The 18,499-nt window shown below is 42.8% G+C and overlaps 2 protein-coding genes across 5 annotated transcripts in view; one reads left to right on the plus strand and one right to left on the minus strand.

The window, feature by feature from the left end:
* Positions 1–4,479, plus strand: part of zbtb48 (zinc finger and BTB domain containing 48) — a 30,321-nt gene extending 25,842 nt beyond the window's left edge. For all 3 annotated transcript variants that reach the window (XM_061902690.1, XM_061902688.1, XM_061902689.1), the window contains exons 8-11: positions 309–445; positions 517–681; positions 751–839; positions 2,821–4,479. In XM_061902690.1, coding sequence (XP_061758674.1) covers positions 309–445; positions 517–681; positions 751–839; positions 2,821–3,045 — 616 coding nt within the window. In that variant the 3' untranslated portion in view covers positions 3,046–4,479. The remainder of the gene's footprint in view (positions 1–308; positions 446–516; positions 682–750; positions 840–2,820) is intronic.
* Positions 3,199–18,499, minus strand: part of klhl21 (kelch-like family member 21) — a 32,162-nt gene continuing 16,861 nt past the window's right edge. For both annotated transcript variants that reach the window (XM_061902691.1, XM_061902692.1), the window contains 3 exons: positions 13,566–13,971; positions 9,606–9,678; positions 3,199–5,229 (listed from right to left, as the gene is read on the minus strand). In XM_061902691.1, the coding sequence (XP_061758675.1) occupies positions 4,897–5,229; positions 9,606–9,678; positions 13,566–13,971 (812 nt within the window). In that variant the 3' untranslated portion in view covers positions 3,199–4,896. The remainder of the gene's footprint in view (positions 5,230–9,605; positions 9,679–13,565; positions 13,972–18,499) is intronic.

Below are 18,499 nucleotides of genomic sequence, written 5' to 3' on the forward strand. Positions count from 1 at the left end.
TCAGTCCGAATCGCCCTCGCTGCTGGTGGCCATGATTGTAAACAATGTTCAGATGTCAGGAGCTCCACAACCCGTGACGTCACGCGCACATCGTCTGCTACTTCCGGTACAGGCAAGGCTTTTTTATTAGCGACCAAAAGTTGCGAGCTCTATCCTGGATGTTCTCTACTAAATCCTTTCAGCAAAAATATGGCAATATCGCAAACTGATCAGGTATGACACATAAAACGGAGCTGCTGTCCCCGTTTAAATAAGAAAATCTCATTTCAGTAGGCCTTTAACTGTGGTGACCTGGATTGTCTCGGCAGGAACGAGCGTCCCTTCGTGTGCAGCGTCTGCAACCACGCCTTCTCCCAAAAGAACAACCTCAACATGCACCTGCGCGTGCACAGCGGCGAGCGGCCCTACCAGTGTCACCTGTGCGGCAAAACCTTCCGAACGCAAGGTGAGCCACACCACCGCCCCCCTTGGCCTCACGTCTCCCCGCACTAACATTCGCCTTCCGCCGTTCGCCAGCCAGCCTGGACAAACACCACCGCACGCACACGGGCGAGCGTCCCTTCCCGTGCGACGCCTGCGAGCGGCGCTTCTCCGAGAAAGGCGCGCTCCTTCGCCACAAGGCCAGCAAGCACGAGGAGGGTCGGCCTCACTGCTGCCATATTTGTAGCAAGACCTTTAAGGGTAATAAACACACATCAACACAGCCTCCATTTTGGCTCCAATAACAGGATAATGTGTCCTCCCTGCCAGCCAAAGAGCAACTGAGCGTTCACCTGCGGCGACATAAAGGCATGCGGAAGTTTGAGTGTGGCGACTGCGGATACAAGTTCACCCGACAGGTAAAAAACGCAACCCAACTTCTTTCTTTTGTTTATTTCAAACATGAACACACTTACTACATAATACATCACCGACAATCTCATATCATTCACTTTACATCATGGCTGAAAACACTAGTCAAAGATACTGTATGTGACAAAAACACTAGTCAAAGATCTTCTATGTGACAAAAACACTAGTCATAGATCTTCTATGTGAAAAAAACACTAGTCAAAGATCTTCTATGTGACAAAAACACTAGTCAAAGATCTTCTATGTGACAAAAACACTAGTCAAAGATCTTCTATGTGACAAAAACACTAGTCAAAGATCTTCTATGTGACAAAAACACTAGTCATAGATCTTCTATGTGACAAAAACACTAGTCAAAGATCTTCTATGTGACAAAAACACTAGTCATAGATCTTCTATGTGACAAAAACACTAGTCAAAGATCTTCTATGTGACAAAAACACTAGTCAAAGATCCTCTGTGTGACAAAAACACTAGTCAAACATCCTCTGTGTGACAAAAAAACTAGTCAAAGATCCTCTATGTGACAAAAACACTAGTCAAAGATCTTCAATGTGACAAAAACTAGTCAAAGATCCTCAATGTGACAAAACACTAGTAAAAGATGCTCTGTGTGACAAAAACACTACTCAAAGATCCTCTGTGTGACAAAACACTAGTCAAAAATCCTCTGTGTGACAAAAACACTAGTCAAAGATCCTCTATGTGACAAAAACACTAGTCAAAGATCCTCTGTGTGACAAAAACTAGTCAAATATCCTCTGTGACAAAAACACTAGTCAAAGATCCTCTATATGACAAAAACACTTGTCAAAAATCCTCTATATGACAAACACACTAGTCAAATATCCTCTTAATGATAAAAAAATCTGCTCAAAGATCCTCTCTATATATATCACCAGTCTTCTGCTGTCTTTAGGAAGCTACAGCAAAAACACTAGTCAAAGATCCTCAATGTGACAAAAACACTAGTCAAAGATCCTCAATGTGACAAAAACACTAGTCAAAGATCCTCAATGTGACAAAAACACTAGTCAAAGACCCTCTGTGACAAAAACACTAGTCAAAGATCCTGTGACAAAAACACTAGTCAAAGATCCTCAGTGTGACAAAAACACTAGTCAAAAATCCTCTGTGTGACAAAAACACTAGTCAAAGATCCTCTATGTGACAAAAACACTAGTCAAAGATCCCCTATATGACAAAAACTCTTGTCAAAGATCCTCTATATGACAAAAACACTAGTCAAAAATCCCTTATATGACAAACACAGCAGTCAAATATCATCTTTATGACAATTTACTCAAAGATCCTCTCTATATCACCAGAGTCCTCTGCTGTCTTTAGGAAGCTACAGCAAAAACTCTAGTCAAAGATCCTCTATATGACAAAAACACTAGTCAAATATCCTCTATATAACACCAGAGCCTTCTGCTGTTTTATAAGAAACACTCAGCATCAAGGCTTGGACTTGGGGGTTAAATCACCAAAAAATGATTCCCGGGCGCGGCCACCGCTGCTACTCACTGCTCCCCTCACCTCCCAGGGGGTGATCAAGGTTGATGGGTCAAATGCAGAGAATAATTTTGCCACACCTCGTGTCTGTGACTATTAGTAGTACTTGGGGCAGTATAGCTCGGTTGGTAGAGGGGCCGTGCCAGCAACTTGAGGGTTTCAGGTTCGATTCTGCCATCCTAGTCACTGCCATTGTGTCCTTGGGCAAGACACTTTAACCACCCACACTGGTTTAAATGTAACTTGGATATTGGGTTTCACTATGTAAAGCGCTTTTGAGTCACTAGAGAAAAGTGCTATATAAATATAATTCACTTCACTTTAACTAAACAAACTGCTGATTCCATCATTAAGCCGTTTATCGCACATGAAGTAGATTGAGAGCGGAAGGAGAGGACAGAGAATATTCCAAATCATTCAAACCTGACAAAGTGGTTGCGTCGGCTGTCACAGGCACACCTGCGCCGCCACCACCAGATCCACAAGCGCACGGAGAACTACAACCCGCGCCAGAGGAAGCTGAGGAACGTGGTCGTGGACGAGGAGGAGGACGACGACGCGGGAGCCGACGGCGACTTCGCGGCAGGAACCCCGGCGGTCGTCACGGAAACGCTGGCCCCCTTGCCGACGGCCTCCGGCCTGGACTTGGACTGCGTGGTGAGCGTGGTCATCGAGTAGACCTGGGGGCTCACACGCCGAGTCAATGTTGGTAGAAAAAGACGACATGTGACAATAAGATTTACCTTTTCACAAAAACGCCTGCAAAGCTCCACCAAAAAAAACAAAACGCCTGTTGACAAATAAAGTGCACATAAAAAAAACAACACAAAATCAACATGTGTGACATCGTTTTTTTTGAATAATTCCCACACAAACCCCAAGAATGTCCAGTTTCCAAGAGTTAGAATGGCACAGAACAGTCTTCTGATGGACTATTTTAAATAAAAAGGTGAATACACTGCTCAATGCTTCTTGCAAACTCATGCACTTGCTCTCACGGTAAAAAAAAAAATGAACACAAAAACAACTTCAAAATAGCAACCTCGCATTATGAACGTTCGCGAGCGGCTAAAAGACATTAGCGGCGTAAACGTTGCCATGGTAAAGACGAAAGGGCGACAAGAATGTTTCAAGAAATGTTCGGAGCGGACGCTAACATCCCGCTTTGCTTCCACTGGGGGGCCGGCGACTCCTTTGGGGGGTTTTCTAAGCCAGTGTTTTTCAACCACTGTGCCGTGTGAGATGATGTCATTTCCAGAAATGTCCGATAAATGCTTTAAAATGCCCCATCTTCTTCCGCTTATCCGGGGTCGGGTCACGGGGGCAGCAGCCTAAGCAGGGAAGCCCAGACTTTCCTCTCCCCCAGCCGGGAGACATAGTCTTCCCAACATGTCCTGGGTTTTCCCCGTGGCCTCCTACCGGTCGGACTTGGCCCAAAACACCTTCCTAAGGAGACGTTCGGGTGGCATCCTGACCACACGCCCGAACCAGGCAGCTGAGCCGGAAGGCAAAGTTCTCAATTTACCGGTCGATCTACGTTCCCATTGTATTACAAAATTATTAGAAAAGGTAACTTAATTGAATGTAAAAAATTTTACAGAAGCCTTTTTGCTTCTGCCTGTTTCAGTCATGTTATTAATTTTTGAATCGTGATCCATGTTTGAATGTTTTTGTTAGACTGAAAATAAACTGAAAACTGAAACATTCCCATCCTCACCCGTGGTCATGCTTTAAAATGTAATATCAGAAATTATTGGTTTCAAAATTATCGGCATCTGTTTCAAAAAGTAAAATTTATGACTTTTTAAAACCCCGCTGTGTACACGGACGTAGGGAGAAGTACACAGTGCCAATTAATCTTAAAGGCCTTTGCATGCTGGTCCAATCGCATAATATTCACACACACACACGAGTGAATGCAAAGCATACTTGGTCAACAGCCATCCATACAGGTCACACTGAAGGTGGCCGTATAAACGACGCCACACTGTGAACCCATACCAAACAAGAATGACAAACACATTTCGGGAGAACATCCGCACCGTAACAAAACTGAACAAATACCCAGAACCCCTTGCAGCACTAACTCTTCCGGGACGCTACAATATACAGGGTGCAGGTAAAAAAAGGTGTCTAATGCTTAAACCAAAAATGAACAGAAAGGTGAGTGCCTTGAGGGCATTGAAGCTTAGTGAAGGCTATACAAAAACAAACCTAAAAAAAAATGGCGGGTGTCCGTCACAGCTCACTCACTATATCAAGTGCACTAAAGAGTGAAGAAAGTGCACTAGTTGGACGCCAGCGTGATTACCGCACACCACTACGCTAATAATAACCATGGCGGCTTTTTAGCACGCCACTTTTTGCGAGCGTACACCCAGACTTGGCAGGCGGAGTGATCTTGTTTGCATTTTTCAACGGCAGGAAGTGAAGGCCCACGGCTGGACCGTGGTTACGACGGCCGGAAGGTGTCCGACTCTTCCGTGCAGCGAGCGCAGCCAAAGAGGCCGGAGTCGGGGGGGGGGGGACTCAGAGCGCCGCCGCGTTGACTTCCTGGTTCTGGTTGAGGTTGTTGTTGAGGTTGTGGAGGGCCTGCTGGCGCTGGTGGCGGTGGAGGCGGATGGCGTTGGCGTCGGGGACGTCGGCGGGCTCGAAGGCGCTGGACACCAGCGGCATGAACTGCCGGAAGATGCTGACGCTGCCGTGCCAGAAGGTGGGCTGGGGGAGGCGGCCCGCCACGCTCCAGGCGCCCGTGGCCGGGTCGTACGCCTCCACCACGTCGGAGAGCTCGAAGGTGTTGTCGTAGCCGCCCGACACGAAGAGCTTGCCGCCCAGCGGCGCCACGCTGCCGCCCACGTGCACCTGCGGCGGGAGGGAAGTCACTGGCTTTTAGATGCAATCGCAGTTCGGACATCAGTAAACATCAAAAATCGGGGCGGCGTTGGGAGAGTGGCCGTGCCGGCAACTTGAGGGTTCCAAGTTCGAGCCCTGCCTATGCCAACCTAATCACTGCCGTTGCGTCCTTGGGCAAGACACTTTACCAACCAGCTCCCAGTGGTGCCCACACTAGTTTATAAATGTAAATGTGTTGTACTTTAAGCGCTTTTCTACCTTCAAGGTACTCAAAGCGCTTTGACACTACTTCCACATTCACCCATTCACACACTGATGGCGGGAGCTGCCATGCAAGGCTCTAACCACGACCCAGCAGGAGCAAGGGTGAAGTGTCTTGCTCAACGACACAACGGACGTGATGAGGTAGGTAGTAGGTGGGGATTGAACCAGGAACCCCCAGGTTGCCGGCACGACCACTCTCCCAACTTCGCCACGCCGTTTAAATGTAACTTTGATATTGGGTTACACTATGTACAAACCCCGTTTCCATATGAGTTAGGAAATGGTGTTAGATGTAAATATAAACAGAACACAATGATTTGCAAATTTTTTTTCAACCCATATTCAGTTGAATATGCTACAAAGACAACATATTTGATGTTCAAACTCAAACTTTATTTTTTTTTAGAAAATAATAATGAACTTAGAATTTCATGGCTGCCACACGTGCCAAAGTAGTTGGGAAAGGGCATGTTCACCAATGTGTTACATCACCTTTTCTTTTAACAACACTCAATAAACGTTTGGGAACTGAGGAAACTAATTGTTGAAGCTTTGAAAGTGGAATTTTTTCCCATTCTTGTTTTATGTAGAGTTTCAGTCCTTCAACAGTCAGGGGTCTCCGCTGTCGTATTTTACGCTTCATAATGCGCCACACATTTTCGATAGGAGACAGGTCTGGACTGCAGGCGGGCCAGGAAAGTACCCGCACTCTTTTTTTATGAAACCACGCTGTTGTAACAAGTGCTGAATGTGGCTTGGCATTGTCTTGCTGAAAAAGACGACGCTTAGATGACAACATATGTTGTTCCAAAACCTGTATGTACCTTTCAGCATTAATGGTGCCTTCACAGATGTGTAAGTTACCCATGCCTTGGGCACTAATGCACCCCCATACCATCACACATGCTGGCTTTTCAACTTTGCGTCGATAACAGTCTGGATGGTTCGCTTCCCCTTTGGTCCGGATGACACGATGTTGAATATTTCCAAAAACAATTTGAAATGTGGACTCGTCAGACCACAGAACACTTTTCCCACTTTGCATCAGTCCATCTTAGATGATCTCAGGCCCAGAGAGACCGGCAGTGTTTCTGGATGTTGTTGATAAATGACTTTGGCTTTGCATAGTAGAGCTTTAACATGCACTTACAGATGTAGCGACCCACTGTATTTAGTGAAAGTGGCTTTCTGAAGTGTTCCTGAGCCCATGTGGTGATATCCTTTAGAGATTGATGTCGGTTTTTGATACGGTGCCGTCTGAGGAATCGAAGGTCACAGTCATTCAATGTTGGTTTCCGGCCATGCCGCTTACGTTGAGCGATTTCTCCAGATTCTCTGAACCTTTTGATGATATTATGGACAGTAGATGTTGAAATCCCTAAATTTCTTGCAATTGCACTTTGAGAAACGTTGTTCTTAAACTGTTTGACTATTTGCTCACGCAGTTGTGGATAAAGGGGTGTACCTCGCCCCATCCTTTCTTGTGAAAGACTGAGCATTTTTTGGGGGGGAAGCTGTTTTTATACCCAATCATGGCAGCCACCTGTTCCCAATAAGGGATGTTCCAAATAAGTGTTTGATGAGCATTCCTCAACTTTATCAGTATTTATTACCAACTTTCCAAATGTCTTTGTCACGTGTTGCTGGCATCAAATTCTAAAGTTAATGATTATTTGCAACCAAAGAAATGTTTATGAGTTTGAACATCAAATATGTTGTCTTTGTAGCATATTCAACTGAATATGGGTTGAAAAGGATTTGCAAATCATTGTATTCCGTTTATATTTACATCTAACACAATTTCCCAACTCATATGGAAACGGGGTTTGTATTTGTAGTAAATAAAGTCATGCAGACAGTTGTAAAAGTGGCTGACTTCACTAAGAGATCTGACCTTTATTTTATGGCACTTATGTTCCAGTTCTGCATGGAACTTAATAAACGTGGTGGGAACTTATTGTAAGTGCACAGTTTTTAAAAGTTGTACGATACTAGTAGAGTACTGTGATACTAATGAATCATATTCAGTACCACACCGCCTCTAAAAAAGTACCGGTCCACCCACCCCCTCCTTTTTAAAAAATTTTTTTTTCAAACAGACATGACGGCGCGTCGTCACGTCCTGGTTCTACGGGCATGTTCGGCAGCGCAAAAATATGCAACATTTTCTCCTGAAAATACTTAAGACTTCCTTTTATTGTCATTCAAATGTGAACTTTGCAGTACAGAAAAGAACACAATTCTGTTATGTAAAGCGCTTTGAGTCACTCGAGAAAAGCGCTATATAAATATAATTCACTTCACAATAGTCCATATATTTATAGTACATAAAGTCATACAGACAGTTGTAAAAGTGGCTGACTTCACTGAGAGATCTGACCTTTATTCTATGGCACTTATGTTCTGCACACATTTCAATGAACTTAATAAATATGGTGGGAACTTATTATTGTAAATGCACTGTTTTTAAAAGTTGCAAGTAGGGTTGTACGGTACTAGTAAAGTACCGCGATACTAATGAGGCATATTCAGTACCATACCGCTTCTAAAAAAGTACCAGTCCACCCACCCCCTCCTTTTTTATTTTTTTTTAAACAGGCATGACGGCGTGTCGTCACGTGCTGGTTCTACAAGCAGAGGAGCATGTTCGGCAGCGCAAAAATATACAACGTTTTCCCCTGAAAAAATAAATAAAATTTAGACTCAAGACTTCCTTTTATTGTCATTCAAATTTGAACTTTAACAGTACAGATAAGAACAAAATTCAGTTATGTAAAGCGCTTTGAGTCACTAGAGAAAAGCGCTATATAAACATAATTCACTTGTGGTAAACAGACATGACGGCGCGTCGTCACGTGCTGGTTCTACGAGCATGTTCGGCAGCGCAAAAATATGCAACATTTTCCCCTGAAAATACTTAAGACTTCCTTTTATTGTCATTCAAATGTGAACTTTGCAGTCCAGAAAAGAACAAAATTCTGTTATGTAAAGCGCTTTGAGTCACTAGAGAAAAGCGCTATATAAATATAATTCGTGGTGGTTCTATGGGCATGTTCGGCAGCGCAAAAATATGCAACATTTTCCCCTGAAAATACTTAGACTTCCTTTTATTGTCATTCAAATCTGAACATTAATAGTACAGATAAGAACAAAAATCTGTTATGTAAAGCGCTTTGAGTCACTAGAGAAAAGCGCTATATAAATATAATTCGTGGTGGTTCTATGGGCATGTTTGGCGGCGCAAAAATATGCAACATTTTCCCCTGAAAATACTTAAGACTTCCTTTTATTGTCATTCAAATCTGAACATTAACAGTACAGATAAGAACAAAATTCAGTTATGTAAAGCGCTTTGAGTCACTCGAGAAAAGCGCTATATAAATATAATTTACTTCACAATAGTCGATATATTTGTAGTAAATAAAGTCGTGCAGACAGTTGTAAAAGTGGCTGACTTCACTGAGAGATCTGATCTTTATTTTATGGCACTTATGTTCCAGTTCTGCACACATTTCCATGAACTTAATAAACATGGTGGGAACTTACTGTTGTAAATGCACTGTTTTTAAAAGTTGTACGGTACTAGTAAAGTACCGCAATACTAATGAATCATATTCAGTACTATACCGCCCCTAAAAAAGTACCGGTCTGCCCACCCCCTTCCTTTTTTTTTTTTTTTTTTAAACAGGCATGACGGCGCGTTGTCACGTGCTGGTTTTACGAGCAGAGGAGCATGTTCGGCAGCGCAAAAATATGCAACATTTTCTTTTCCTTTTATTGTCATTCAAATTTGAACTTTGCAGGAGAAAATTGTGTTGCATTAGCTTGTGGTAGTGCAGGATAAAAGAGCAACAAGGTGCAGATATAAATAAATAAATAAATTACCATCCCTCCATTCATTTCCTACCGCTTGTCCCTTTTGGAGTCGCGGGGGGTGCTGGAGCCTATCTCGTGGACCGTTAAAAAATGAATTCCGGGCCACGCTTTGGACACCACGGCTTTAATGCAACCACCTCCGCTGTGTTTTTTAACTTCACGGGTGTGGATGGAAATATTCTCAGGACTGGAGTGGACACATGTCAAGTTTCCTGCTGAGTGGGTCCTGAAAGTGGAAGACATACCTGGTTCATCGGACTGATCTTGTCCCACTCGTTCTTCTGAGGGTTGTAAACGTCCACGTCTGCAGAGTCGTCCCTGCAACAAACACATACGTCACATGCCTGTCCAAAAAATAATACAAAACCCAAAAACCAGTAAAGTTGTCACGTTGTGTAAATGGTAAATAAAAACAGAATACAATCATTCTCAACTTATATTCATATAAATCAGGGGTGCCCACACTTTTTCTGCAGGCGAGCTACTTTTCAATTGACCAACTCGAGGGGATCTACCTCATTTATATATATCATTTATTTATGAAACAGACATTTTTGTAAACAAGTTAAATGTGTTTAATGATAATACAAGCATGTGTAACACATATAGATGTCTTTCTTTCACAAAGACAGGAATATAAGTTGGTGTATTACCTGATTCTGATGACTTGCATTGATTGGAATCAGACAGTAATGATGATAACGCCCACATTTTCAAATGGAGGAGAAAAAAGTTGTCCTTTCTGTACAATACCACATGAAAGTGGTTGGTTTTTGGCATCAAATTCATCCAGCTTCCATACACTTTACGAGAAAAACATTGGCGGCAAATTCCGTAGCTTGCTTGATTGACATTCACGGCACCCGAGGGTCTTGTGAGATGACAGAGAGGAAGGCGAGAAACACTTTTTATTTCAACAGACTTCCGTCAAAACTCTAAAGGCCGACTGCACATTTCCTATCTCCACAATAAAAGCCTTGCTTCATGCTGCCTGCGCTAACAAAATAAGAGTCTCGGAAAGCTGGCGTGCACAAGTGATGTGCACGCCAGCTTTCTGAGGGATCGCTTGTGCACGCCAGTTTTCCGAGACTCTGTATTTAGTTAGCGCAGGCAGCATGAAGCAGGGCTTTTATTGTGAAGATAGGAAATGTGCAGTCGGCCTTTAGAGTTTTGACGGAAGGTACGGCGCGAGAGTCTGTTGAAATAAAAAGTGTTTCTCGCCTTCCTCTCGGTCATATTTTCATAATAATGATCTTGCAGCAGCCAGCGTCATCTCACAAGACCCTCCGGTACCGTGAATGTCATTTAAGTGACGTCTTGGTGAAGATTGATGATCACTAATTTTTAGGTCTATTTTTTTTAAAAGCCTGGCTGGAGATCGGCTGACACACCCCCCGCGGTCGACTGGTAGCTCGCGATCGACGTAATGGGCACCCCTGATATAAATAGACTGCAAAGACAAGATATTTAACGTGAAAGCTGGAAAACGTTTGTTTTTTTTGGCAAATATTAGCTCATTTGGAATTGGATGACTAGTTTCAAAAAAGCTGGCACAAGGGGCAAAAAAGAGAAAGTTGAGGAATGCTCGTCAAAAACTTTTTTTTAGGAACATCCCACGAGTGAACAGGCTAATTGGGAACAGGTGGGTGCCATGATTGGGTGTAAAAGCAGCTTACTCAGTCGTTCACAAACAAGGACGGGGCGAGAGTCACCACTTTGTCAACAAATGCGTGAGCAAATTGTTTGAGAACAACATTTCTCAAGCAGCTATTGCAAGGAATTTAAGGATTTCACCATCTGCGCTCCGTAATATTGTCAAAAGGTTCAGAGAATCTGGAAAAATCACTGCATGTAAGCGATGATATTACAGACCTCCGATCCCTCAGGCGGTACTGCATTAAAACGTGACATCAGTGTGTAAAGGATATCGCCACATGGGCTCGGGAACACTTCAGAAAACCACTGTCAGTAACTACACCTGTAAGTGCAAGTTAAAGCTCTACGACGCAAAGCCAAAACCATTTATCAACAACACCCGGAAACGCCGCCGGCTTCGCTGGGCCCTGAGCTCATCTAAGATGGACTGATGCAAAGTGGAAAAGTGTTCTGTGGTCTGACGAGTCCATCCATCTATTTTCTACCGCTTGTCCCTTTGACCCAGGACTATAAAAGCGAAGAGAAAGCAGGACCAGAATCCCCCGCGGGTGACTTCCTTTTTAAAACTATTTTACAAACCTCTTCTTTTAACTGTTTTACAACCTTTTCCGTGTAATGTTTACGACCTTTTCTTTTGAACTGTTCTGTAACCAAAGGCAACGCTGTTTACGACCCACGTCCCTCTGGAAGCAGCTGTGGTCATGTGGTTGGGAAAGTCAAATAAAGGGGGAGTTGTACAATCTTTCGCCGGAGCGTGCTGGAGATTGTACAAGGGTACAGTGTCCAGGCGACGCTCCTCAATATTGAGCCAAATTGAATTCTGTCTCTGTTTGATTCTTTACTTCTTGTCTTGTTTAATAGATGCCATCAGTGTTTAAACCTGACAGTTTACGAGCCCCCTCCCTTTAGAAACAACTGATGCATATAAAAGAGGCGGTGTATAATTCTCTTGTCAGATCGTGGTGGAAGACTGTACAAGACGTTGCTCCTCATTAAGCGAAATTGAATCCTGTCTCTGTTTAATTCTTTGCTTTTTGTCTTGTTTATAAGATGTCATCGGGTTTGAACCTGACACTCTACCCATCATCATCAATCTTAATTGCAGACCTTAAGATCCATTTAACATATAAAAAACACAATACAAAACATTAAAACACAATACAATAAAACATTTTAAAAACAACATAAAGCCCAAATGTCAGTTTTTAACATACAAACATGTGTGCCAATGGTTCCACAGTCCACTCTACTGTGCAAAGCAAAAGCCACTTAACAACACACAAAAACGGCATCAGTGTGTAAAGGATATCACCACATGGGCTCGGGAACACTTCAGAAAACCACTGTCAGTAACTACAGTTGGTCGCTACATCTGTAAGTGCAAGCTAAAACTCTACTATGCAAAACCAAAGCCATTTATCAACAACACCCGGAAATGCTGCCGGCTTCGCTGGGCCCAGAGCTCATCTAAGATGGACTGATGCAAAGTGGAAAAGTATTCTGTGGTCTTGACGAGTCCACATTTTAGAAACCGTGGACGTCGTGTCCTTCGGAGTAAAGAGGAAAAGAACCATCCGGACTGTTATAGGCCCTGTTAAATGCAAATGTGCCACCATTTTTGCAATGTGTTTCTGCCATTAAATTCTAAGTTGCTGATTATTTGCACAAACATGTAGGTTTCACAGTTCCAACGTTAAATATCTTGTCTTTGCAGTCTATTCAATTGAATATAGGTTGAAAATGATTTGTATGTGGGGGCGGTATAGCTCGGTTGGTAGAGTGGCCGTGCCAGCAACTTGAGGGTTGCAGGTTCGATTCCCGCTTCCGCCATCCTAGTCACTGCCGTTGTGTCCTTGGGCAAGACACTTTACCCACGTGCTCCCAGTGCCACCCACACTGGTTTAAATGTAACTTAGATATTGGGTTTCACTATGTAAGGCGCTTTGAGTCACTAGAGAAAAGCGCTATATAAATATAATTCACTTCACTATTCTGTTTTTATTTACGAATATCATGTTAGACCCGGGCCCTATATAAATAGCCATAAATCTGTCAATCCTTTCCGTGTCCGGGCCAGGTAAGGTTCCCCGTGTTGAGGCGGCGTACACCTGTCCAGGGTGTACGCCGCCTTCCGCCCGTTTGTAGCTGAGATAGGCACCAGCGCCCCCCGCGACTACTAAGGGAATAAGCGGTAGAAAAATGGATGGATGGATGTTAGACCCCCTTGACATCCATTGCTTTCGGTCTCCCCTGTGGTTCGGCGGGGGGGTTGCCCACATATGCGGTCCTTTCCAAGGTTTCTCATCGTCCTCATTGTCACTGTCACCGACGTCCCACTGGGGTGAGTTTTTCCTTGCACTTATGTGGGCTCTGTACCGAGGATGTCGTTGTGGTTTGTGAAGCCCTTTGAGACACTTGTGATTCAGGGCTATATAAATAAATATTGATTGATTGATTGATCGGGGATTGAATTACACAACATGCCAACTTCACTGGTTTTGCATATATTTGCCGTTTGTCATGTAAATGTAAATGAGTTCAGTTCTCACCTGACGAAGAAGATGAGGCCGTTGAGGGTCACCGTTTTCGGGGTGAAGGACCACGGCGGCAGCTGTCCGCAATTGACGATGGACCAGCGCTTGGCGTCCGGGTCGTAGCTCTGCACGGCCATGGTGTCCTCGCCGGCCAGACAGCCGATGGCGTAGAGGCGCCCGCCGCAGGTGGCGGTGGAGCAGTTGTCCATGGCGTGCAGCATGGGCGGCAGGGCCTCCCAGCAGTCCAGCGTGTGGTCGTAGCGCTCGGTGCTGTCCGACCCCACCACGTGCAGCTGGCCCTTCAGCACGCACGAGCTGTGGTACTCGCGCGCCTTCAGCATGGGCGACACCTCCGTCCACTCGTTCACGCTCGACTTGTAGCGCCACACGCCGTCGTAGAGGCGCGGGCCGTCGGAACCGCCTGGCGGAGGAGGCGACAGCGTGCGGTGAGACAATTATTTGTTTATTTGAAGGACAATGTGCAGTTACATTAAAAAAGATGGCTGCACCAGACTTAGCACTAGGGTTGTACGGTATACCGGTACTAGTATAGTACCACAATACTAATGAATCATATTCGGTACTATACCGCCTCTAAAAAAGTACCGGGCCACCCACCCCCTCCCTTTTTTTTTTTTAAAACAGGCACGATGACGGTGCGTCGTCATGTGCTGACATTGCTGGTTTTACAAGCGGAGGAGCATGTTCGGCCGCGCACGCACACAGAGTACTTACAAGCAGACACAATGTGTAGACCAGGGGTCACCAACCTTTTTGAAACCAAGAGCTACTTTTTAGGTACTGATTAATGTGAAGGGCTACCAGTTTGATACACACTTAAATAAATTGCCAGAAATAGCCAATTTGCTCAATTTACCTTTAATAAATAAATCTATATATATATATATTAAAAAAATGGGTATTTCTGTCTGTCATTCCGCCGTACATTTTTTTTTCCTTTTACGGACGTTTTTTTGTAGAGAATAAATGATGAAAAAAACACTTAATTGAACGGTTTAAAAGAGGAGAAAACAGGAAAAAAATACAAATACAATTTTGAAACATTGTTTATCTTCAATTTCAAACCTTTAAAATTCAATATTCAACCATTAAAAAGAAGAGAAAAACTAGCTAATTCAAATCTTTTTTAAAAAGTAAAAAAATTAATTTATGGAACTTCATTAGTCATTTTTCTTCATTAGGATTAATTTTAAAATTTTGATGACATGTTTTAAATAGGTTAAAATCCAATCTCCACTTTGTTAGAATATATAACAAAAAGGAGCAAGCTATATTTCTAACAAAGACAAATCGTTATTTCTTCTAGATTTTCCAGAACAAAAATTTTAAAAGAAATTCAAAAGACTTTGAAATTAGATTTACATTTGATTCTAAAGATTTTTCTAGAATTGCCAGAATATTTTTTTTGAATTTTAATCATAATAAGTTTGAAGAAATATTTCACAAATATTTTTGGTCGAAAAAACAAAAGCTAAAATGAAGAATTAAATTAAAATGTATTTATTATTCTTTACAATAAAAAAAAAAAAATACTTGAACATTGATCTAAATTATCAGGAAAGAAGAGGAAGGAATTTGAAAGGTAAAAAGGTTTATGTGTTTAAAAATCTTAAAATCCTTTTTAAGGTTGTATTTTTTCTCTAAAATTGTCTTTCTGAAAGTTATAATAGGCAAAGTAAAAAAATAAATGAATTTATTTGAACAAGTGAAGACCAAGTCTTTAAAATATTTTCTAAGATTTTCAAATTGTATTTGAGTTTTGTCTCTCTTAGAATTAAAAATGTCGAACAAAGCGAGACCAGCTTGCTAGTAAATAAATACAATTTAAAAAATAGAGGCAGTTCACTGGTAAGTGTTGCTATTTGAGCTATTTTTAGAACAAGCCAGCGAGCGACTTATCTGGTCCTTACGGGCGACCTGGTGCCCGCGGGCACCGCGTTGGTGACCCCTGGCGTAGACGGAAAAGGGAGAACGGACGCATTTTGGCCTAAAAAGTAACGATAGAGATAAAGTTATAACACTGAAACGCCCTCAGGCGCATCGTCATGTGCTGACATTACATTTACAAGCAGAGGAGCATGTTCGGCAGCGCGCACACACAGTACTTACAAGCAGACACAGTGTGTAGACAGAAAAGGGAGAACGGACGCATTTTGGCCTAAAAAGTAACGATAAATATGAAGTTACAACACTGAAGCGCCCTCAGGAAGAGGTACTTTAAGACATGGCTAGCTGACTAGCAGTCTGCAGTGTTTTAGCTACTTCTTAAAGGCCTACTGAAAGCCACTACTACAGACCACGCAGTCTGATGGTTTATGTATCAATGATGAAATATTAACATTGCAACACATGCCAATACGGCCTTTTTAGTTGAATTTTAATTAGTTAATTTAAAATTTCGCGCGGAAGTATCACGCTAAAACGTTGCGGTATGATGACGCGTGCGCGTGATGTCACGCATTGTAGAGGACATTTTGGTCCAGCACCGTTCACAGCTATATGTCGTCTCTTTTCATCGCATAATTCCACAGTATTATGGACATCTGTGTTGCTGAATCTTTTGCTATTTGTTCAATTAATAATGGAGACGTCAAAGAAGAAAGATGTAGGTGGGAAGCGGTGTATTGCGGCCGCCTTTAGCAATACAAACACAGCCGGCGTTTCCTTGTTTACATTCCCGAAAGATGACGGTGAAGCTTTATTATGGAACAGAGCGGTCAAGTGAACATGTGTTTAATAGCGCACTGCTGTGTTTGGATGGAGACAGGTGTGGACAATATTGAAGACACCTGTGAGGGGGTGTCTAGTGGCGTACTGAAAAAGGCAAGAATTCCATAGTGTTTTCAGATCAACTTAGGCGATGCGTATTGAAGGTGTTGTGCTTGAGGTGGGTCTCCCAAAGCTTTGGAATAAAATGTCAAACTACCTATTCTGTCTGGGATTCATTTAAAATCAGCTTATGTGTCATCAAAAGAACTTGGGGTTGACCAGCAACTTAAATCCCCTCAGAGGAACATCTGGTCCAAACGCAACAATACTTACTAGTATAGGCATGGAAAGATTGTAGCTGAAACATAAATTATTGGCAAATTTTTATGTTAGCTTAAAATAAAAAATTAAAATTTCTAAATATTTTTGGGGGGAATACTGGCAGAAAAGAAAAGCTTGAGACTCAGAGCTGACTTTACCTACATGCAAATAAATGGGCGTAATAAAATAGTGCTTAATTAAGTATATATTGAAATATGTGTACTTCAATAGTTGCTGTTTATGGCAGCCCGATTAGGCAGCAAACTAGTAAGGCTTGGAGCTTACTAACAGCGTTCCAAAATAAATATGTATTTCGCCATAAGACCGACTTGTGTGTTACGTAACCCTGCAGTTATTTGAGTGAGCGGTGGAGCGAGCCAAAGCTGCTACGGTTACGTGAACGTATTAGTGTCCTGCAGGAGTCCACAGCAAAAAGGTTTGAGATGTTTCCTCCGAAGGGAAACGCGGTTGACGGCCGCAGTGATGGAAGTCTTGGCAGCACAACGTGTCCTGCTTCACTTTGACACCGTCGCCCACAAGGCTGTGGAAATTTACAGTACGCTGAAACGAACTGAAATGTCGCTGGTTTTTGTTTGTAACTTTTCTGCGTGTGCACCTTAATTTTGGATTTCACACACTGATAATAATCAAGATGTTTTTGTGGGACTCCACCGTTGAAAGTGTGAAGGTGACCATAATCAGACAAGATTTAATACGTATATACAGTACAGGCCAAAAGAGTGTGCAAAGCAGGGTGGTTATTTTGAAGAAACTACAATATAAAACATGTTTTCAGTTATTTCACCTCTTTTTGTTAAGTACATAACTCCACGTGTGTTCATTCATAGTTTCCATGTGACAATCTACAATGTAAATAGTCATGAAAATAAAGAAAACGCATTGAATGAGAAAGTGTGTCCAAACTTTTGGCCTGTACTGTTTGTACATTTTTTTTTTAAATTTGATTTATTTTTTATTTTGTCCTGTCCAGTTACTCAGGCCAATTATGTTGTTGATGTAGATGGTACAAACCCCGTTTCCCTATGAGTTGGGAAATTGTGTTACATGTAAATATAAACAGAATACAATGATTTGCAAATCCTTTTCAACCCATATTCAATTGAATGCACTACAAAGACAAGATATTTGATGTTCAAACTCATACATTTTTTTATATTTTGCAAATAATAACCTAGAATTTTATAGCTGCAACATGTGCCAAAGTAGTTGGGAAAGGGCATGTTCACCGCTGTATTACATCACCTTTTCTTTTAACAACACTCAAACGTTTGGGAACTGAGGAAACTAATTGTTGAAGCTTTGAAAGTGGAATTCTTTCCCATTCTTGTTTTATGTAGAGCTTCAGTCGTTCAACAGTCCGGGGTCTTGTTGTCGTATTTTACGCTTCATAATGCGCCACACATTTTCGATGGCAGACAGGTCTGGACTGCAGGCAGGCCAGGAAAGTACCCGCAGTCTTTTTTTACGAAGCCACGCTGCTGTAACACGTGCTGAATGTGGCTTGGCATTGTCTTGCTGAAATAAGCAGGGGCCCATCCATCCTTTTTCTACCGCTTATTCCCTTTTGGGGTCGAGGGGGGCGCTGGCGCCTATCTCAGCTACAAGCGGGCGGAAGGCGAGGTACACCCTGGACAAGTCGCCACCTCATCGCAGGGCCAACACAAATAGACAGACAACATTCACACTCACATTCACACACTAGGGCCAATTTAGTGTTGCCAATCAACCTATCCCCAGGTGCATGTCTTTGGAGGTGGGAGGAAGCCGGAGTACCCGGAGGGAACCCACGCATTCACGGGGAGAACATGCAAACTCCACACAGAAAGCTCCCAAGACTGCAGGAACTTCGTATTGTGCGGCAGACGCACTAACCCCTC

Source organism: Nerophis ophidion, linkage group LG06 (genome assembly GCF_033978795.1).
Source record: "Nerophis ophidion isolate RoL-2023_Sa linkage group LG06, RoL_Noph_v1.0, whole genome shotgun sequence".
Lineage (NCBI taxonomy): Eukaryota > Metazoa > Chordata > Actinopteri > Syngnathiformes > Syngnathidae > Nerophis > Nerophis ophidion.